Raw genomic sequence first — 22,638 nt, forward strand, 5'->3', positions numbered from 1 at the left:
CAACAACTAAAAACATCGGTGTTATCAGTGCTGTTCCCAGGCTGAAAGTCAAAAACACAGCGCTGCACCAGCTACTAAGAAGGAGAAAAATGACCCAGGACAACCTTCTATCCATACACATTCACTCACTAAGCACAGTGTCGGTATACTCAGAAGACTAAGCTACGTCAAGAGCAACTGAAAAGTGCTAAAATGTCTTGGGGTTTCTGTTTACCACCCATTTCACATATTTCAAGTCTGAAAACAAATGTTTATGCATTTTGTTATTTAAAAATGGGGGTGGTGGGGAACAGAGTGAGCAATCCTGTAGTAACTATGTAGATGTTGAACAAGAACTCATGAGGGAATAAAGACAAACAGAGGTCTGGAATGCCTGGTAGTTCTCAGTTTCTTGTTTGCCCAATAATTTGATGACAACGTGCTGCGTTTCCCCAAAGGGCACCACAGAGCCAGGTTCCGCTCTCCAGCAAGCCCTTCTAAAACACTGGCAAAGAGTGGATCAAATTAAAATGAGCGCTTGTGGACAATTTTTGTAAACTCAAGTTGGTGCAGTAAAGAGAATTAAGAAACTTCCTGAGGGCAGAATCAGTCTTTGATGAAAATACATATTTTAAAAATACTAGTCAATTATTAGCTAAGCTGCCAGAACATTAGAACTCTTTACAAAGCAACCTTTGACTCCTGGACCCATCCCCTTTGACACTGAAGCCTGAGGACACCTCTTCTACCAACCAATCCCCTGAGCTGTGGGGATGGAGTCACATGCAGTTTGCTCACAGACAAAGCCCTCTGCAAACTTGAGCATCCCCATCAAAACCTTCAGAGCTGATGGAACATGGAGCTCGTGATAAATGTAAGAAAATGGATAGAAGATAACAAATCTGCCTTTTTGCCACCTGTGTGCAATAAGCTTATGTAAGTAAATGAAGCTATCCTTTTTTAAACCAGTCCTTAGATATAGTCTTAGCTATAAGAGGAAGCTGCTAAAATGCATACATTGTAAATGCATACATGGTAAAATCAGTAAGAAACTGTAGTTCCTCTCAGAGTGCAGTCAGTGCTGTTTCAAAGAACAGGATGTGACGTGAAATCTGTTTTGCAGTAACTCAGCAGCAGCTGAGTTTTGATGAACTCAACCATAATACATTTGCCTTAAAGTCTCTTGTAGGCAGTTAGACTGAGTTAAGGGGATTTGTGTCAGGCCTTGTGACAGTAAACTCATAGAAATCAGAGGAGGTGGCATCCACATCCAGAGAGGATAAGGTTTAGCAGCACAGAGTAGCACCAAATTACAACTTGAAACAGTTAGAGCTGCTGAGAGTTGTTACATCATCGCAAAGGAGCTAAAGCTGCGCAAGCAATCAAAACCAATAGGACATACCACTGGAGGAAAGAAGAAAGGAAGGGCAGGAGCACCAGACGAGCAGGTTTCCAGGGCATTTCCAGAGCCGTCAAGGAAGGGTTGGGGGGCTGAAGAAGCAGCTTGAAGCTATGAATTGTATTCTGAGTGAGACAACTGACATAAGGAAAAAGTGTGGGCATTATGCAGTGGTACAGCATTCTTATTCTCAGTGGCAAAGCTCATAAATTCCAGTGTGAGGAGTCCAACATGTGGTACCTTCTACTCACAACATTAGCAAGGATTTCTTTTGTCAGTGAAGCTGAGGATGATATATTTTGTCTAAAATTATATATACAGAAAGCTTTCTTAAGAAAGGATTCCAAGGAGTAATATAAAACCAGGTTTTATAAAGAAAAACCTTAATTTTTTGCTTTCAATGAAAAATAATAATCTTGCTTTACTATTTGAATCCTGAAATGTTCCTGTCTGTAGGTCCAAATCCAAGCCTAATGATTTGGCTGGGCACTGGTGTCTCACCACAGCCATTCTGGTGGTAGAAATTTTGTGTGCTAAATAAATAATGGAGGGTCTGGTTTGGTTTTGGTTTGGTTTTTTTTTAATGTATATATAATTGAGTGAAATAATAATTCCTTTGAGCTTATTTCAGAGGAAATTCTCGCTAGTCACATTGTGATCGTACTGATACAGTGGAATTCTGATCCACACGTGGATCTTCTCATCCCACAATAAATGGAGGGTTCTTTTGTAATTATGCAATTAGCTTAAACTAAACTGCAAAGAATTGCTAGAGGTGAAGGTAAACCAGCCACCCTTACACATACAGGGACAAGAGCACGGTACGAGTCCAAACTCACACTCTGTTGCTTTTTTCCACTGGAAAATTATCAGAACTCCCAGATTTGTACTGCTCCAGCATGCTGACTGTTACAGCAGCTGTACTGCTCATATGCACAAGCTATGGAGGCTGTAGTACTCAGTTTTAAACAAAACCTGCTTGTTTGTCATAGCTGGAACTTTTTGATGGTGCAATTAGATAATGATTAGTGATAAGAATGATTAACCCATAGCTGCCTGTTTATTGTGTAAAAACCCAGCTAAATCCGTAGGGTAACAGAATTAGTGGTGGACTTGCCATACAACAAGTTAAGCAACGATGATTTTTAGAGCAATATTTTCACTTTTAGTTACTGAACTAATAACAAAATGTATGGGTTTTTATAAAAAAGATAACCCCTCTTAACAGCAGGTTACAAGACACCCTTTCTCTTGCCTTTTTTTATTGCTTTTCTTTTATTCTCCAGAGTTGATTTGAATTTATTTCATTAATTATTAGCTGTGTTGTTACTGTTTTGGTCTTCCTGCCCTTTTTCAGTAGGAGTGTTTATTAATGCAGAAGTATTACAGTGCGTTCTCGAAACTGAACGTTAAATCTGCATGGTACAAACAGATCTGATTTCAGTTCCTTATTTTAGGATACAGGCGTGAAGCCAAGTGCTGTAACGTATACAACTTCCTAAAATGGAAATGATCAATTTAAGAACTGTAATCTAATTTAATTCTTTAGATTTTTATTTGACCAATTAATTTGGCATTCAAAGCTTATTATTTCTGCTTTACTAGTCCCTAATGTGTTGCTTATTTAAATACTCTAAAAAGTAAACAAGATAATGGCAACAGATCAAATATGTATGTTCAGCCATTTGGAATAGCTTCTCTCAATTAAGGCTTGCAAGGTGGTAACAGAGGGACACATTGTTCTTCTCTGTGTTGCAGGGCAATATGGCTCTGCTGGTTCTTTGTTACTAGCATCTCCTGTTAGCCCAAATATTGCCCAGAATCTCCTCACTGAAAAGCAGAGGTCAACACACCTCAGTTCTCATATCAAAAAGAGGTTAAGAACAAATTTTGAATCACAGGCATCATTTATAAGGGGGGTGAGGTAGGTGGGAGGGCGTGTAACAAATTAAAACCTGCTACCTTACCTCTTTAGTAGTGTAAGTGCAGTGATAGATAATGGGGGTTATAGATGTGCTTTTTGATCCCTGAGAGAAGTGCTCATTTGTGCTCTTAAAAGGGGCAGAGTTAAGCCAAAGGGCCTGAACTTCCTTTTCTGAATTAGCTACAACCACAATGAAACTATGGTAATGTTCCACCTTAGCAAAACCAGTATAAATAGAAGAGAAATTCGCTGATAATTTCTACCATTGTATCTCTGGTAATTCTACCAATGAGGGAAAAAGAGTATGTTTTTACTTTTATTAACCTTCTAAAGTGTTTTACCTTTACAGATCCTGATCCAATCAGCTCAGGTTGAAAAAAATTTTCCAGCTTCTTATGTAGCATCCTTTATCTTCACAGTTGGTAACTTGTCCCCTTTTCATAGCTGGAAGCACTGAAATACCAGGAGGGAGGTAGCTGGCCTCTGGTCACCCAGCAGGACAGTCACAGAGCAGAGAGATTCATACAAGAGCTCTTGAGTTCTCATTCTAGATGTTGCTTAGCATTCAGCCTTGTTTCACTGACTCACTGTCCTCAAAGTATTCAAAAGTAATCTTCAATGAAATAAAGACCATCAGGAGTGGAGGTAGCTTTAAAATGCCACTTTCTTTTCTAGGCATCGCCATCAATTAAGTGTGATGTTTGTTGGAGGGCCAAATGACAGGAAGGATTATCATATTGAAGAAGGAGAAGAGGTAACCCATAGCCTGCTTATATTTTTCTGGTTTAATTGATCTATAATGATTAAAGTGCAGCCACTTTTGAAGCTACAGATTAGCAAAGCCAGGCTCAGTGATGTTGTATTTATTAGATCTATTGAAAGACTTAAACAGAATCATTCACCAGAACCATAGACCATCTGTGCATTTCCTTTGAAACAAGCACATGAGATCCGATCTGTTTTGCTATAATTCGTTTACAACAGGAAATGAGAGAAAGTTGTTCTGACACATCAAAATGTCTCATTTCAACATTTTGGAGCAAAACTTTGGAAAGGTAATGATATTTTTGAAGTGCTGTTTTGTTGCAGAAGAGATTGATCCATATTTCAAAAGTAACAATGAAATTAAAACCACCAAAGTTAAATATTTTGATTGTCTTAAAATTATGATTTTTTCTGGACTTTGTGAAAGAGATCAGCATTTTCAGCTTCCATTCAGGGCTGCAAGGCTAAAGAATACAATCTCTACATACTTTTCACATCAATCCCCTTTGCTACACATCTGTAGCCATTGTGCCAAATGCAAAATATAGGAAGAAAGAGTAGAAACTGATCAAAATGGTAACAATTTACATCTACCTTCTTTACTGCCTTTTTCATGGAATTGTCTGCTTGGCCTGAGGACTTCTCTGAGTCAAGGGTATCTGAACTGGCTCTGAAGGCACCCTAAGGGAAAGGAGACACACAAAGCCTGGCAGTGAGGATTTCAGGATGGGAGACCATTTGCCTTGCTTCCAGCAGAATAATTAAATTTCATGTAATCCCAATAAAATTTGGCCACTTAATCTAAAGTACCTTTGCAAGCCCCAGCTTCAGCATCTACACAGTTCAAGGCAGAAGTGAGTTAAGTTCAGTGAACCCTTTTTATAAATAAATCCTTTTAAAAAGTGTTTGCTTCTCACTGAATCTTTTCTCAGCCAGCCCAACCATTTCACAACAGCCTTCATTACTTCTCTGTTACAGCTGTGCCATGCAGGTGTCTGTAGTCATTATAACCATATCTGAAAGAGCAGATGCTACCTTATCGCTGTCTGACTCCTGCCTCCTTTGGATTGCCACTACAGTCTCACAGCTCACCTGTGGCTGTGGATAAAAGCATCTCCATCACCTACCAAGTTACCCACCACACTCCATTATGTGCGTCCATTATGTCTTTCCCATCAGCTGCGCAGAGGGAGCTCTGGCAACACTCAGGACCACGCTGGCAGGTTGTTTGGGCTGCTAAGGAGGCAAACCAGGTCTCAGTGCAGTGCATGTGAGATGACTGTTGCTAACCAGAAGAGTTTAGCATCCATTCTATATTACAAGGAAATTCCGGAGATACTTACCTGGGGAAAACAAAATGTCATTTCATCAACATGGTTACGTCCCTGAGAAAGGAGCAATCACATCTGCAGCGTGGCTGCTTGGAAAGCACTGAAGAATAGCTAATCAGTACACTGCTGTTATGGAATATTGTAAAGTATTATATAGTACATTAAAAAAGGAGTGAGTGAATTTTGTTAGAAAGGTCAACGTCACTAAGATTCAGAGGGAAGTTGATGATTCCAACTATTTTTTTTCTGTAACTCAACCTGTTTGTTTTAACACAATTCATTTATTTCTTGCTCTGAAGAATCGATTAGAGCTATACACTAAGAGATGAACACAAAACTGAGCTGAAGTATAGCAGGTAGAACAGTTTGCACTATCATATTAAACATACAGATTTTTTTTTTTCCTTGTCCTTACAATCTTGTCTTTCCCTGCATCTCCCAGTTCATACTGGATTATCCTTCATCCCTGACCCGTTGCTGTGGGAATCAATTACAAAGCAGTTTAACATATGAGACAATTTTGGTCACTTTTATGGAGGTACAAGATAGTCATACATTACATTTTATAATAGCTTTTTATCAGACACATTTGCACCTCCCTGTGATCAAATTTAGATCCATGTTTTCCATTGGAGAAGAATTGTGAGACAGAGTATCCTAATAAACAGGCATATTCCTGAATTAGATTTGGGATTAAAAAAAAACCTAAACCTCAGTCAAAACCATGATCAGCTCATCATTTTGTCAGGCAAAAGTTCATTTGTAGTTCTAGTGATAATTTGGAAGAAAAACTTTATAGTCATCCTATTAAAAGGCCAAATCACAAAATGAGAACCCACAAATCCTTCATGCAAACGTAGCTGATACCATTCTACTAGTAGTATTCGGATAGCAAAGAAGGGATGGTTTAGAAAAGAAAGTTGAATTTAGGACTGTTTTCATCTGTTCACTCATTATTTTCTGTCTGTTATCGCTGTTATCACACAGCTTATAGTGTGTCAGCAGCACAACTTGTGCTTGTCAGCCCCCAGTTCACAGAGGCAAGGGGTTCACATGCAGAGATAAAGGTTAGGAGCATCCTCCCACTCCCGAGCTGTTCTCTGCTGGCACCATTAACATGCAGCTGTATCAGGAATATCAGTTTTGACTCCCTAATTGTGAGGAAAAAAATGGAGGCTTGATTTGGACTCTCTTCAAAGCCTTTTAGGATTGGCTCCTGAAGAGCCATTTAGGTGAAATAACAGCCAGTCCTGCACAACATTTTTTTTCTCTCAACAAGCAGGAGTTTCCTAAATATGTAACTCAACATTTTCTTCCGTCTTAGTTTTCTCTGTACTACTTCACTTCCTTCTTAATTTTCTCTGCACTGCTTATTCGCCATTCTTCTGCATCAAACCACTGCCTCATACCTGAGACATTTTTTGCCATTGGACAGGTATTGTAAGGAGCCAAATCAAGCTGCACCTTGAGGTAAATCATTTACATTGTTTGGCTCAACTTTACCACTATGACAGAGTCACTCTTTTTCTTATTTGTAAATGTTAAATTGCTCCTTGATCCCTTCTCCATCAGAACGGAGACAGAGTCAACGAGCATCTACTCAGAAGTTCTCTGCCTCTACATTCAGAGTCATTCTCAAAATGAAACTGAATTACTTTGGGAAAGGCATCTTGTGTAGAAACATTGCAAAAATGCTGTTACAAGAATGAACCTATATAGTTATACAGACACAACTTTCTTAACTTGCACTAAAAATAAAGTGTTTGCACTACAGAGCTAGCTTTGTGAGATTTTCAGATGAATCATTATTCCAATGCACCTCACTTGTCAAGAGATCTTTGGATGACATGGACTAGTGACTACAATTCTTGTGCAGTCAACTTGATGAGACCACTAAAAGCTTCTGCAGTGGCCCTGAGAGGATGCTCAACTCTTCATGGCTATGGGGTACCAGGTGCATTCCAGGTACCAGGGAACAGTCCTCGATATACCTTTGCCTCTTGAACTTCTCATCATACAGTAGCATTTATGATATGAAGAGTTTAGGCACTTACACAGCTCACAGACTTCATGGTATATTTACTGCATTTGTGCTTACTTGCAATGCCTGGGGGTGGGGAGGGAAACTCCTAATCTTAACTTAAAAATACATCATGTAACTTCCAAAGAAATAAGGTAAGAGAAAACTAAAGGGGGCTGTATATTCTGGAGAAAGTTAATGACAGACAAAGCCCATGATCATAACAAAGCTTAGCTATAGTAAAAGAACTTAAGATTTTATTTACTGCATCGCATGAGCTGCCATGGCAGAAAGTGAGATACGGCAACAGTCTAGGATCACAAAAGCTGTTAGGCTCCTGTCTCTTCACTCGCTTCAGTCCACCACTTCAACGCAATGAATCTCAAGTAGTTGACTTTGCTTTCTTAAGAGTTTATATTCTGATGTTGGGTTTACATAAAACAGTGCAGCTCTATGCAGAGCAATTCACATCAGCTTTTCATCTACCACCTGCAACACGTTTGCATTGGCACAGTATCCTGCATGGTTTTAAAAGCCCTGCTACTGATTGTGCTGTGTGTGTTTTATCCTAAGCTCCTCCCCTCAGCATCTACCCCACCACATAGTTTTCTTTACCTTCCTCATCTGCTTGCCTTCCAGACTTTGATGGCTGAAAAACCTTGAGAAAGGGAAAAAATTGGGCTTTTCTGTGCTCAAATAGATCAGTCATCACTGAAGTCTGGAGAACACCCAGGCTCTACTCCTACATCCGAATTTGATTTACTCTGCAAATTAATTTAGTACTTACCAGTCTGCAAAGCACTAACAAGACAGGATATGCCAAGTCAGAGCCTAATCCCGTAAGGGCCTGAGCAATCCCAAATTCTACTCTCAGAAGCAGTCAGTACTCAAAGTACACTGAAAATTTCAGGTATCTTTGTAAGTCTGTGAATAAGCTGTCAGCTACAAAAGCCCTCAGACAGCTATGGGGGTTTATATCTAGGTAGAGTTTGATATCAAAGGTGGATCTAAATTAAACTGCATATGTAGCTATACATTAAAAAGTGGACTTTTTAATTGGCCTATACAAACCAGTTATAAATTCTGTGTTCTTCCCCTGCTACATGTCTGCTTCTTTACTCTGCTAGGATACATATACTTGGATGACAGTGCAATGCAGTTCTCACCATGTTAATATGGTGGAGATGATAGCACTCTTTTCAAGGTAGTATCCACACTTTCTACTACGCTGTTGAAATGAATTCCTACCAAGACAAGCAGCTTCAGTGATGCTTCCTCTGAAGGGAACAGTGAACTCCCATCTCTCTGCATCTCCATCTATTGTGTCCAGAAGTGCCTGCATAATTTATTATATGAGTCTTCATAACTGAGTGAAATACCTCTTTGGTAGCGATAGACCAATCTATAGACTTGGCAATGATTCAGCACTGGTCATGCTGCCTTTCACTGTGGCTTAACACAGTACTATCAGGTTTGAAGCATGATTGAGAAGGGTAAAGCAAAGTAAGGAAGGACGTAATTCTATAGAAAAGGCAATTTAAAGAAACTTAAATTAGTAAAAAAACAAGCTCTCAATTTTTAAAGGTTTTCAGTTTAGCTTTCATAGACATAACTGCAGTTTTAATGATCATATGGAGCAATGGTATGAAAAAAAATCTTAGGGTTAACAATTACTTCTAGGTGGCTCATAACTTTTAGAAGCAAGGTGAGAATTAATAAGAGGAGGGTTTTTTAGTATAATCATAACAAGAAGATGCCACATAGTAAACAGGAAAGCAAAATGAAAGGCAGAGGTCTGGAAAATGAAAGGAAGAAAATTAGAAGGTATAAAAAGAATAATAATTAACAAATAAGTATATTTAGTAACAAAAGAGATGAAAAGACTGGTGAAGAACCTTTGTTTTTTCCTTGAGCCACATTTTTCACCAAGAAAAATCCATGTCTCATTTTGACCCATTATGCAGTAGCAATGTACAAATCGAGACTTTTCTAACACACTCGGTAACAAGGGCTACTAGAGCATTTCATATGGTCATTCAGTAACACCAGAGAAGATGGCAGGGAAAGAACCTGGGGAAATGGAGTACAAGGAGGATAAGTGGCTTGGCACAGTGGCCATCTAGACAGGACTTATTTATCCATGGGGATATTCCTGGCACAAGATGAACTTTTGTGTAAGAGCTCTCAGCATGAACTCTTTTCCAGTACATCTTCAGTTCTTTCTACTGTTTCATTCCCTCAGCAGCATATTTATTCTTTCTTATGTTCATAAAGGTGATTTTTCAGGGGCATGTATTAAAATTTCGAACCTCTTTTGGAAACAATACTGATTCAGAAAATGGGTTAAGCTTTTCTAATGTTGGAAGAGGTTTATTTGGGGGTTTTCATATACCTCAGAGGTTTTTTCCTTCCCCTATTTATTTTCCATTTTGCTATGGAAATTGTAGAGAATTACTATAAATAAAATTATTTTCATTATAGTTCTAATGTTTAATCATGTTTCAGACAATTTTAGCTGCAATAGCAGTTATATGAAATAATCTATTTGGTTTCTAAATGTGGCGAAGAGAACATGGAGAGCATATAGAAGTTCGGCAAAGTGGCAGAAAAGTAAAGTTGACTTTTTGAAGTATTATTCCTCTGTATTATATAAAACAAGGAAAAATGTGCCCATTATTTCAGGTCAAAGAGAGACTTGCTTACATAGCTCTGAAAACAGAGCTATGGAAAACTGACTGAAGACAGAATTATGGGTTCACTGGATCTGTCCTCATAGAATCACAGAATCAGCCGGGTTGGCAAAGCCCTTTAAACTCACCCAGTCCAATCATTCCCCAGCACTGCCAAGGCCACCACTGACCCATGGCACCGAGGCCTCGTCTCCACGGTGTGTGAACCCTTGCAGGGACGATGACTGCAGCCCTGCCCTGGGCAGCCTGTTCCAATGCCTGAGCACCCTTTGGTGCCAGGTAGAAGGAAGATAGGCTTCAAATGTGATCCTTTTCCCTACACAGTAGGAAGAGAAGTGCAGAAACAAAGCAGAACAGCTTCCAAATAAGCAATTATTCCCAAAGGAGAAAGCTCCATTAAAAAAATGAAAGCATACACCCAAAAATCCTGTGCATCTGGAGTTTGCCTGGAAAAGTGACATTTATTTTCACTGAATGCAATAGTGAAGACTATACTGTATCCAAAATGAATCTTTATGTACAGTGCAATGACCAGAGATCTGCACCATTACATCCCATTCCTTCAAAGAGTAATCCCAGAAGTAAAGACTGCACAATGGAATTCCACTGGGTTCCCAAAGTGGCTCTATAAGCACCTACAGATTATAGAGACTGTCAAATGTATGTAAGATATTGGAAATAATCCACGCTTAGTAACATTTTCAAAAGCAACAAAGATTGGAGTCTATTTATTGTTAGAAAAAATCTGCCAATATTTGCAATTAAGGTTGAATGTATTTATACATATATCCTTCATATACAGAATATGAAGTACAGAATGTTTTGAAGTAGTTGCCTTAATGTTATTTTCCTATTCCTGCAGCTTTTTTACCAGATTAAAGGAGATATGTGTTTGAAGATAATTGAAAATGGGAAACGAAAAGATATTGTCATCCGAGAAGGGCAGGTAAAACAGGGTTGTTTTTCTGTTACTGTTGTACATAGGTATGTTAAATGAATAGTTTATAGAAAGGATTTAAACATGAGTTTATCCCTGCTGTGCAAGAGATGGGTCAGGATTATAAAAACCCCATCTTGGATGCAGTAGAACAAAATCCGTGACATTAACACAATTAATGTGTTCAACATTTCCTGATTTCAGTAACACATCAAAATGTTTCTGAGCATTTGGGATACCCATGCAGATAGTCAGCAATACACTGAGAGTTGTTATTACCCTGCATGGCATGGAATCAGCCAAGTGAATTCTAGTCGATCAGACTTATTTACACAGTCAGGTACATACTGCCTACCCACCCAAACATGCCATTAAGCAAGCTGCCTAGAACTTAGAAATGAAGAAACTGGGCTATTTTCAACCTTCTTTAGTCCTCACAGCCAGCCTCTGCAACCACCACAATACAAAAGTGGTTGGGAAAAACAATTTCTGGATAACATGCACCCAGCTGCACTCAGCTGTTTCTCTTTATACTAGTGGACTTGCTAAAGCATAGATTGCAGTGCTCTTAATGAGCGTGACTAGATATTTTACTTGAGAATACTACAAGTTATTAGATGTGCTACAACTGCCACTCGTTATTATTGTCACAAGCTTGACCTGTACTCAGTCTTTGAAAGGATTATTATATCTAGCAGGGCCAGCCTTTAAAATGGAAGAAGTATTAGACTCAGTCACTTGAGGTCATTAAAATTATTGTGACATTTTCAGTGAAGGAAATCTACATTTTCAAACCTACAAACAGTCAGACTTCACACTGGAGAAGCGCATCAAGCTGACATCTTGGCATGTACCAGAAGCATTAATAAAAAGGAGCGTACAATATCCTTTAGTGGGAAGACTGACACTAGCCCTGGTAAAGCACAATCATTAGTTAAGTTTTGCAGCCAGAAATTGTAATGACTTGCCACACTTGGCTAAGGGAGGGGGCAGGGCTTATTCTTTCCTTTCGCTTTCCGTATATATATATATATATATATTTCCTTTTATTATTATTAAATTTTACTTTTATTTCTATTATTAAACTTCTCTTATCTCAACCCATGCTGCCACCTTCCTATACAGTCAGCTGCTGGGAAAAGTGTTACTCCCAAACTTCAGCAACAGCATTCTCCCAACCAGATGTTGCCTGTTTACTTTGTCACTTGCATAAGTAGCCCCTCTTGTTTGTTGGTTATTTCTGGAGAGAATAACGCTCCTCACCATGCAATCACAGGTGTTCACTGTGTTTTCTTCAGCTGACAAACTTGCCTTTTATTTCCATTTCGGTCACACAAATTGCAGTAAAGTTGTAAATTGCAGATGAGCAACTAGTTAGATTTTCATTTCAGTTGTGTCTGAGAATGATGATCAAACCTGCAGGTGAGGACCTGGCTGCCATAAAGGCAGTGCTGATTGCAGAGTCAATGCTCGTCCTTAACTGAGGAAGCAAGAAAAATTATCTGTTGGGCTGTTGGTACCAAAGTGGGTGCAGCTGCAAAGGGGCAACACAGGATCAACAGAGTAGAGGAAAAGCAGGGCAGAAAAAAGAGCAGAGGATTTTGCAGGTTGCAGGGAAGGGGAAGGATAACACAAAGAACAGACTTCCTGACACTGATGCTTTCCTATTTCTTTGAACAGATGTTCCTCCTACCTGCTAGGATACCTCATTCTCCTCAGAGATATGCAAACACTATGGGTCTTGTGATTGAGAGGGAAAGATTAAAGACAGAAGTTGATGGGCTCAGGTGAAGTATAAACTGTTGGTAATCTGTTAGGATTTGTCATATAAATTAATTTCTCATGTCAATACAATATTTTATTTTCCTGATAATTTATCACATTCACACTGCCAATTTTGTACTAATGATATCCACACATCCATTTATCTATACACATATAAACAGAGCGTTCATTTAGCATTTCTTTTAGTTAAACAACGAACATGTTGAAATGTCTTAAATGTATGTTGTAGTTATATCTACTTACGTATAGCCTACTTGGATCACCTTAAGTTTTAAATCCTCAGAGCTCTGTAACACAAATCAAAAATTATTAGTTTATCAATTCTGGCAAGGAAAATATTAATTCCTTTGTAAGCACTGAAAGCAAAATGATGAAGAAGCTTTCTTGGCAAGCATATGGGAAGCTGGAAACAAAGTAAATTTTCGTAACACCAACCCCTTCTACATTGTACACGCCTCTGCCTGGCTTTTATTGCCTTATGAGAACAATATCTTCAGAGAAATGAGAGGTTTACTTTGTATTCTAGTGGGAGCAGGAGTAAGCCTTGTCCTGCACAAGAATTCGTAAGCCTAAGAAGACAAGTCACAGTAGTAACATTAACTAAGTTAGAAAAGCTGTGTTGATACTAACTAGATAACTGCTGACAAAAGACAGTTTACAGCTATTCATATAACCTATATAGATTTAAACCAGCAGTAATAGCTAATGTACCATTTCTGCCCTTTTGTCTATTGTTCTGGTTGCTGCATGGGTGGTGTCACGTATGCAGAGCTAGAAAGATAGACTTTTTCATTCAAACCAGAGATGCTAAAGAAAGAAAGAAGAAACTAAGAAAGGGACCATTCAAACAAAAAACCCCACCAATAAAATACACAACAAAACCCAAACCCCACTTGATTGGATTCCAAGCTAAAGAGAAATCCAAATAGTTCAAAACATTGTTAATCTGTGCACTTGTCCCTTTTCTTCCTTTCATTGAAGGTCTGTGGATTGTGAACACTTACATGATTAAAAAGGAATTTCAAGCTGGAAACAATTGGCCAGTGATTCAGATAACAGTGTTTATTTGTAATACAAATAGGAATTTGTATATATATATATATATACGCTATATGTGTGTATATATATATATGTATACATATACATCCTATATATGTATATATAGGAACACAGGTAGCTTTAGGTAACTTTAGGTAAAATAACCTAAACACAAAGTCCGTGAATGGTAGGAGATAGATGCCAAATGGCTTTTTAGGGATCCCAGGTAGATCTAGAGATTTGCACTCCAGTTAGTCATACTCTTGTGAAGAAATTAAACTGAAAGCTATGGTTTGCAAGTGGAAGAAAACTGTATTAACAAAGCACATTCTTAACTGAAAATATATAATCAGATGCCCGAAAAGAAATTACTTACTGGTTTTAGTGCCCTTGTTTTCATATTGACATGATGAACAAAGACACGTGAAGTTTTAAAAGAGAACAGTTGTATACTTTTGAACCTACATTGTCTCTCTGTGCGCTCCTGGGAGAGATTGTTTGGGATTTACGATCAGAACCTCTAATCTTTTCAAAACTCTTTCCTCCCAGCCATCTGCAGCACTGTACAAGAAGTCATAAGAAACTTTGAAGTATGCTGACTCAAGGTCTAATATTATGTTACTGTTCCATTATTTATCATGCATAGAAGTCTCAGTCATAAATCAGAGCTCCCAGCATGCTGATTACTGTACAAGTGAAGAATAAGTAGCTTGCACCAGTGTTTCAGCCTAAGTAATGATTACATGCTCTGTGCCATAAGAAGAAACAAAAGAAAACCAAAAAACACTAGCTAATCTTAATCCTATGGCGAACAAATGGAGGAACAACCAAGTCTGATGTTGGTTGTGTGGACCTAGTAAGGTGCAAAGTCCTTCCCAGGTGCAAAGCCTTTTCCCAATCAAGACATCTGTAACCTCTGTCTTCTATGTAGATTTTCTGTGTTCAAAGTTTGTGCTTGTAGCACAGCTTTTTCCATACTGGAGGCATTAATAATGTTGTTCTCTTCCACGTACCCTGGTTTTGCAAAACTTGAGGAGCCAAGAGAGCTCTTAAAAAGTTTCTGGACAACATGGATATAGATACAAATGACAGTCATGAATACACAAACATGCACAGTATCATTATATAAAGCCTTTTATCCCTCTTCAAACACCAATCCAGCGACTAACTCAAAGGACACATAGAACCTAAATATATTCAGTCAAAATATGACTGTACTGGAGCATCACTCCCTTGCCAATCCATGCCATCTTTTTTAAATCTGTAAATAAATTATGTATTTGCCATTCCATAGGTTAGAGCAACCTTGGCTTCTTGGCTTGGCTTGTCAGCAAAATATTTACTTTTTAAGACATAAAATAATGTAAGTGAAACACTAAGTTCCTCTTCAGATGGGTGAGCTAAACAACGCTTCCCAGATTTACACAAGGGACAAACACCAACCTTTTTAATAACAAATCCAGAAGCCACCTTGTTTTCTTGTCAGCCCATGCACGGGCAATAAGCAAGCTGACTCTTAAATACAAGCATTTATGTCATAGGCGCATGGACGTGCTTACTGGAAAAGGTATTTGGGGACAGTTAGTTTTGCAGTAACTACAGCCAAAGTGAGTTACAGGTCCCAAGGGACAATGGCACCAGTCCTTTCCAGGATTAAATCTGGAAGGTTTGCTAAGGGAATTAGGTGACTTATCTGTGGCTGATCAAGAGAACTATAAGGCCCTCCACAGAAGTTTGAGCATCCCACCCACCAGTTCAGCTAACCAGGGAAACAGACTCCCTAAATAACCATTATTCAGAACAAAGTACACCAGGCTTGTGAATATCACACTCTTACACAACATAAAGCAGCTATTTTCTTGAAAAGTCTGAAACGGCCTGATCAGTTAGTTAATAAGAGGATTGACTAATGGTTTTACTTTGTCAGATACTACGTTGCAGATTCAACCGATGTCCTCTTTGAAAAATGGTTCCACTGTGAAGACCTTGGCACTCAACTTGCACCAATAATTCAGGAGTAAGCTTTTTTCCTGTGGAAATTTTAGAAGAATGGTTAAAATGATCTAATAGATCTTCATCAGTCTGTGACTTACACAGTTCACGTTCAATTTACGCTGCATTTTACATTAGACTTGTTAAAACTTAATTGCTGCTTTACAGATTTTTAATCATATCTTGTATAGCCCAAGCTCATGAAATCAGCTTTAAAATAAAATAAAATCAAGTGTTCCTCACATCTGTCTGGAACATAGTTTTTGAGCAAGGGAAAACGTGCTTCTCCCAAGTGCAACTAAAACCGAATGAAACGTTAACACTAACTGGATGCTAGGTTAACTAGGTAAAACACTAAACTGCCTTGGGGCTTCTTTCACTCTTGCTTTAATGCCAATACTTTTAATAGATATTAATCATGAATAATCAGGACTGTTGCAAAAGAGAGACTTTCTAGGAAATGTGTGAATATCACCAATTGATTTGTTAAATGTTTCCTAAAGGTGAGCAAGGAAATTGTTTATTGCCTTGAATTTCAGCGGACTTTAAGACAAACCCTCTGTCAATAAATAGCTACAGTCCTGTTCAATAACATGTGACAGTAGCTGAGGATCTGGCACATCCATTCTCAGCACAAAGCTCAATGGCCAGTATTAGTGCCTAGTCTTTGTTAATCTATAGAACACGAATGTGACTTTTTACTGGTGTTTAAATGTTTTCTATTCCAGGTTTTTCAATTCAAGACAATATCAAACTGGAAAACCAAATCCAGGTAATGCAAATTCATTTCAGAATTAGAAAATTGTTCATTGAACAGCAGTGATTCTCTCCACAGAAAATGACCATATTTCTGGACTTCTTATTATGTAAATTAAAGTTACTTTGGGAAGTAATTCCTTTCATTACCTCAACCACGAGTAAAATCCATAGACATGATTGGTGCCATCATACTGACCTCTCAGGTAACTGTGCAGTATAAAAATCTAAATCTATCTATCCTTGCATGCCATTCAAGTCTTATGCTAAAAAAATTGCATTTCTGACTGTGCAGAATGAGATTTTTGTGAGTTGAATCTACACATTCTATACCTACTTTTACTCCTTGTAACTATACATTGTGATCTACTCTTGAGAAAAAAGGACACCTAGAGAAAGACAGATACTTTTAATTCATGTAGGGTCTGATCCATCTAACATTTTATTTCCATGATGTCTTGCTCTATTTTTTATTTTGCTTCTGTTTGTGGATAGTGATTGTAACTTCCACACTGGAGCAGATACTCCAGTCCTACCTCCTCTCAAGTGTGTGGGAAGGAGACATAGGACACAGAAAGAGTGACTGCTAAAGAAACAGATCTATTAGTTATCTTTAGGAATCAGATCTCTCCAACACAGTTGCCTTCTATATGGCAACCAAAGTCTCTATTGCAAGGACAGTTGCAACAGCACCTTCAGTGGGAAACTTGTTTTGCTGAAATCTTAAAATCCTTTTGGCCCACAGGTCTACATGAACATCCAGCATGTGCATGATCCATTGCTATTGATTAACAAACTATGTACAAAATACCACCCACCTGTCTTAACTATGTACAAAAGACTACACTATGCGACCATTTCTGGACCTTCAGGAAGAGTTTCTATGGACTATTGGCAAGTGTTTTAGTTCAGTGCAGCCTGGTCAGTTCTGCTGCAGGAACTGCCTGGACAGTCTCCATGACATTGCCAGGTTCTTCATCAAAACACACAAAAGTTGGAATGAGCTTAAGCACAGCCGGTGCTGCTGTTGGGATCTCCAGGACAGCCCTTGATTCTCACCTGGAGAGTTCCTGCACCAGTCAACCAAATGCTGTTGTGAAGGCCACCAGTTGAGTCAATCCCACTGCTCAACTGAGTTTGCCGTTTCAAATCAGTCTGTTGTTTCATGTATGCAAATGACTGACTGGAGCAGATTCAGCACCAACCAGGAAATTCATGGCTAAGGCGCACTGTATGTGCACACATGCATAGCTCTAATACCCAGCTATGCTACTCTTACAACCACATAACAAACTTTCATGTCATCCTTCAGTCACACTCATAACTTCAATTCCATAGCTCTTGCCACAGGTTGAATCGCCCTTCTCCTCTCTAAAAAGGTTTTGGAACCAGGTGTCCTTAGTTTTCATATTCAATCCCAAATGTCTTAAGTAAGAGGATTTTCATGAAATACTCTCCTAGAGAAATACTCTCTCTAGTGGAACATAATTCCCACATCTACCCCATCTCTCAGCTTGATAGTCACCATAAAAATGTTGCTGCCTGCCATCTCAGTCACTAATGAAATGAAGTTCTCACTCAAATCCTAAAACTGGGGAAAGGATTTTTTGGTGTATGAACATAAACTGTCTTAAAAATCAGTAACTAAGTCATTGTCACCCAAATGAAGAGTTCACAGAAGAGTCCTGTGGACTGAACAACGACATTACAAGTCCTTGCAATTAGGAAATGCTAAACCAGTCAAAAACCCTGCCTGAAAGACTTTGCAGCTGAACCAGCTTTTGGCATTGGCTTTTACTGACTAGGAAACGTACTTCTGCGAAAAAGGCTTGGCGTTTCTTACAAACAAAGTCTTGTCATCACCAAGATCTGAATTTTCTTTATGTGAACCATCAAAATGTGTGTATTTCAATTTGAGCATGTCACCCGTGTGACATGGTTGGGTGTTGATGGTTTGGTTTAGTTGGGGTTTTGAGTAGGGGGGTAGGGGCATAGGTAGGGCAGGTACTGTCTCTCAATTGTGTGTTCATACAGCCTAAGAGAGGAAATACAGTTTCAGATGAAGCCTCTAGATGATGCTGTAATAAAAAAAATACCATCTCACACGTACCATCCTTGTTCAATACAGTGATTTCCAATCAGCATCCCTCAGCAGTCCCAGTTGAGAGCTTATGTATCAGTAACAAATTAATTACATCAGTACAGGAAAAAAGAATATGAAAGATTTATATTGTTAATATTTTTTCAGATTAGAGCTAAATAGTCTGACAATCAGAAGATACGATAAATCTTGACCCTTGGCTTTTAAACACAGAACTCTGAGAAACTGTTATTGATAAATCCAGTACAGAAGCTCTTTCATTGCAATTTTTTCAAAAGCTGTAAAAATCCCAAAAGGCATGAGAGACTTCTATTAAAAATGAAAAAAGAGGGTTTTTTCAACAAAAGAAAACAAACAAGTAAACATAGTTATTGTGCTCAGAGATCAATACATCTCCCACCCCTGAATGGATTCTCCTCTTGGATTAAGTACTAAGTCAAGACAAGATATATTTGAAACACTCCTGGCTTCACTCTTGCTATAAGCAAAACAAAGCTACACGGCAGGCTTTTAGCCTGGGGAACAGCTCCAGTTTTCCAATTTTCAGCTCTCATGGACAATAAGAAGCTCGAAGTCTCAATGATGTTTTATACATGAGGAAAATACCCCACATTTTTTGGTTACAGACCTTTCAGCTAGCAGCTGCTGTCAGTGCCACTTATGTTTAAAAAACCCCAAACCAACAAACCGAGATATGAGTAAGTTGGTGATAAGTTCCTTCTGGAAGTATATTCAACTGATAGAGAAATCGTGCTCTGGATTTATTCCCTCAGCAGCTCTTGGTGTCTTTAAGAACTAGATTTCAACAGCCAGCATGATCTTTTAACACATAACAAGCTACCAGCAGTTTCTCATGATGTTTCACTTCAGATATATTTTAGCAAGATGTGAGCTGGCCTGTGCAGAGGGCTGGCTTTCAGCCTTTTCTTTCAGGTTCTGCTCTGAAACCTCAGAATCCCATCAGTTTAAAAGTGCCAGCTGAAGTGCTTTCAGGTTCATCTCTATATAAGCCTGAACAAGAGCCTCACCTTTTTAAGAGAAATGGAACAAAACTGAAGGAAAACATTTTGAAGGAAACCCTTGATTGCAGCTCACTCCTAGAGCAAAGTTATAAATGGAATCAATCAAGCTCCAATTGCTTTTAAAAAACCACCAAGCACCCAAGTCCTGAGCTTTTCTTGATTTATTTATGGTTTCTGTCTCAGCCAACAAGAGCGAGCCCCTCAGAAAGCAGGGAACTCAGAAGATATGAAGAGAAAGCAATAGCTATTAAAAACATACATTTTTAGAAGAGCGACTTAAATACCATGAGATGAAATATAATCAGAAGCATGTATTGCATGCAATCCTTACTCGAGGCATCTTCCCTGGCACTGTTTTGTACTGAATTACTCACCTCTTTTGTTACCACGTGTAGAAACAAAGCCTGAGAAAGCTCACCCTCCTTTTATAAATAAGGGTGAATATATTTAGGATACAGGTTGGTTTGGTTTACACAGTTTTTGACATGAAGAGTCAGAGCTATCAAAGCAAATCTTGTTACTTTCAGCTGAATCAGACTGGAAGCAAGGTCCTCTCAGGATTTCTACTTCATCCCAGTTTTACATTCAAGAGGACAAAGAGAGTTCAGAAAGACAAACCACTGTTCTAATAAACAGTAATGGCTGAATATTGATCACAGAAGTATCCAGAAGTTCAAAAGTGTATCCTGCCATGCTCACTGAACTAATCCAGGCTTCTTTCATGTGACATTTGATGGGAAAAAGTGCAAGAAAAGACTTCCTAAGTTAAGCCTGTTTAAAAATGATCCTCAAGAACATTAGCAATGTAGGCAGAATGGCAGGAGTTTGTTTATCCAAATTAGTCTACTTCTAATTATAAATGAAATTTGAATTCCCATAAAAGCTTTATTGCCAGTGAACATACAGATCTACGATACAAAAAACCCAAACCACCAGTCCTGTAGTGACTTCACTAGCAAAGCTTTCATCAATTTTAGGTGTATCTAGGGTAATTTACAGTCTGGACCTAGAATCTGGTTGGTATTGCTAGAATACAGCACAGTTTGATGCTTGAGATTCAGAGCAGACAAAACCTAGGGGTCTGAATGAGTATGAAAAACTGGGTAATTTCTTCAGTCAGTTGGAGTAGAAATACCATATAGCCTAGGGCATGGTCTATAAACAAATATTTTCTGGTTTTAGAAGTGCTATTAAACAAGTTATAAGGGTGAGCTCAGCACTATAATAATCAGCTTCTGTGCTGTTAATCCTCTGTAGCTAAATCAGTGCAACCTCTGTAGTCTTGTTTCATTGGTGTATAAAAACAAGCAGATCAAAAGAGAAGAGTGTTAATAGCTGAAAATAAGAAAAACCTGAAGTTCTACTTGCTACGAAGATGTTTAGAAAACCGTTTGATTCTCTTTGATGCATTTCTCACCTTTTAAGGACTTCAAACGTATCTAGATAGATTGCTCTTTTTATATTACTTGTTTCTGCTTTGAATACTTGTATTAAAAGAAACAGCATGTAAGCATTTAGATATTAATGAGTGTTCCTCTAGGGAATTTATCTGGCAAACACCCACCAGAGGCCTCCAGGACACGACAGTATTCAAACTGACACAGAGCAACAACTGTTTTAAACTGACTAGACCCACCATACTTGTACAGTTCTCTGAAACACTGTTCCGATAGCTTATCAACAACTTCAGTATACTCCTTTTTCATATCATTCTCATGGTCTCTATTCTGGCAAAGATGCCGACTTAAATACACTGTTCATCTTTCCTGTCATACCTAAAACCTTAAAGTAACTCCCAAGTCATTTTCATATCTCTCCTGAAGCCCACCTGAACTGCAAAAAGTAGAAGGGAACAGAAGCATCTAATGTGCATCTCCAGTCCTGTATGTCCATACAATGCCTCGCTGGCTTAATCTGTTTCCCCTCCCTCCGTATTTAAAAACTTTCCGCACCACACTGGTCCCCGGTGAGTATATAGCCAGTACTGGAGATGAAGATCTTGGACAAACCAACCTATCACCAATGCACAAATAAAGTAGAATTACAATGTCTGGAGTATGGCTGCTAGAATTTGCCATATGAAGACTTCTACTAAACTTTTTAATCCCAAACTACAACACATCATCCCAAAACCAGGACTGCAGGTTGCATGTTCTCTAGAGCCATGAATGTTTCAGGAAGTTCATTAGGCTCCCAGAGCCCAGAACTGCAAATCACAACAAACAAAACCAAACCCCAAAATCTCTAGGAAGCAGTCTGCTTCTCCCACAATATTCTCAGCTGAGTCTCCTCAAAGAAAGGCAGAACATAAACTGTAATCTTCAGGAGCTCTCGTAATGCTTCACCATGGGAACCAAGTCACTACTGACCTTTAGCAGATAATGTATATAATAATCCTATCAGGGAAATTGGAATAAATGCCCTATAAAGTTGTTTCCTTTCTGTTCAGACTTTAGTGGGAAAAAACCCTAATATTTTTAAGAGCTGTGAAGCTCAGAGCAGTTTCACAGCAGGTATGTCTTCTCTAATAAGGTAGCTTTTTTCTTCCTTATGCTCTTAAATGCTCCGCAGACAGCAACACCTGAAGCAGAAAACTCACTAATGGAGTCAGTCTGGCATTTTCACTAGTGTTTCTAAGACTGTTTAGTAGGAATAGCTCACACACACTGTACAAATCCTTGTCTCACAAATGCAGTGAGGTCTGAACATTTGTTATAATGAAATATCCTATTCCTCTCCTATGGAAGCGGAAGTTACACACAGACAGCTAATGAAGTGCCTACAGTTATATAAAAGAGAGATTCAGAAACAAAAATCAAGACTCCTGATTTTAGGATTGGAATGTGGTCAGTACTTATCATTCTTAATTACAATGACCTAGCCAGATACGAAAAGCCTT

The 22,638-nt window shown here is 38.6% G+C and overlaps 1 protein-coding gene across 1 annotated transcript in view; it reads left to right on the forward strand.

Moving 5' to 3' along the window:
- Positions 1-835: 835 nt before the first annotated feature.
- The window catches only part of HAAO (3-hydroxyanthranilate 3,4-dioxygenase), a gene marked incomplete at both ends in the record, with an annotated part of 30,003 nt that continues 8,200 nt past the window's right edge, over positions 836-22,638 (forward strand). Inside the window, 6 exons of the mRNA XM_080614990.1 lie at positions 836-915; positions 3,978-4,056; positions 10,971-11,054; positions 12,726-12,832; positions 15,796-15,885; positions 16,589-16,632. Of these exons, the coding sequence (XP_080471116.1) occupies positions 836-915; positions 3,978-4,056; positions 10,971-11,054; positions 12,726-12,832; positions 15,796-15,885; positions 16,589-16,632 (484 nt within the window). The remainder of the gene's footprint in view (positions 916-3,977; positions 4,057-10,970; positions 11,055-12,725; positions 12,833-15,795; positions 15,886-16,588; positions 16,633-22,638) is intronic.

The sequence above is a fragment of the Psittacula echo genome (genome assembly GCF_963264785.1).
Source record: "Psittacula echo genome assembly, chromosome: 4".
NCBI classification, from domain to species: Eukaryota; Metazoa; Chordata; class Aves; order Psittaciformes; family Psittacidae; genus Psittacula; species Psittacula echo.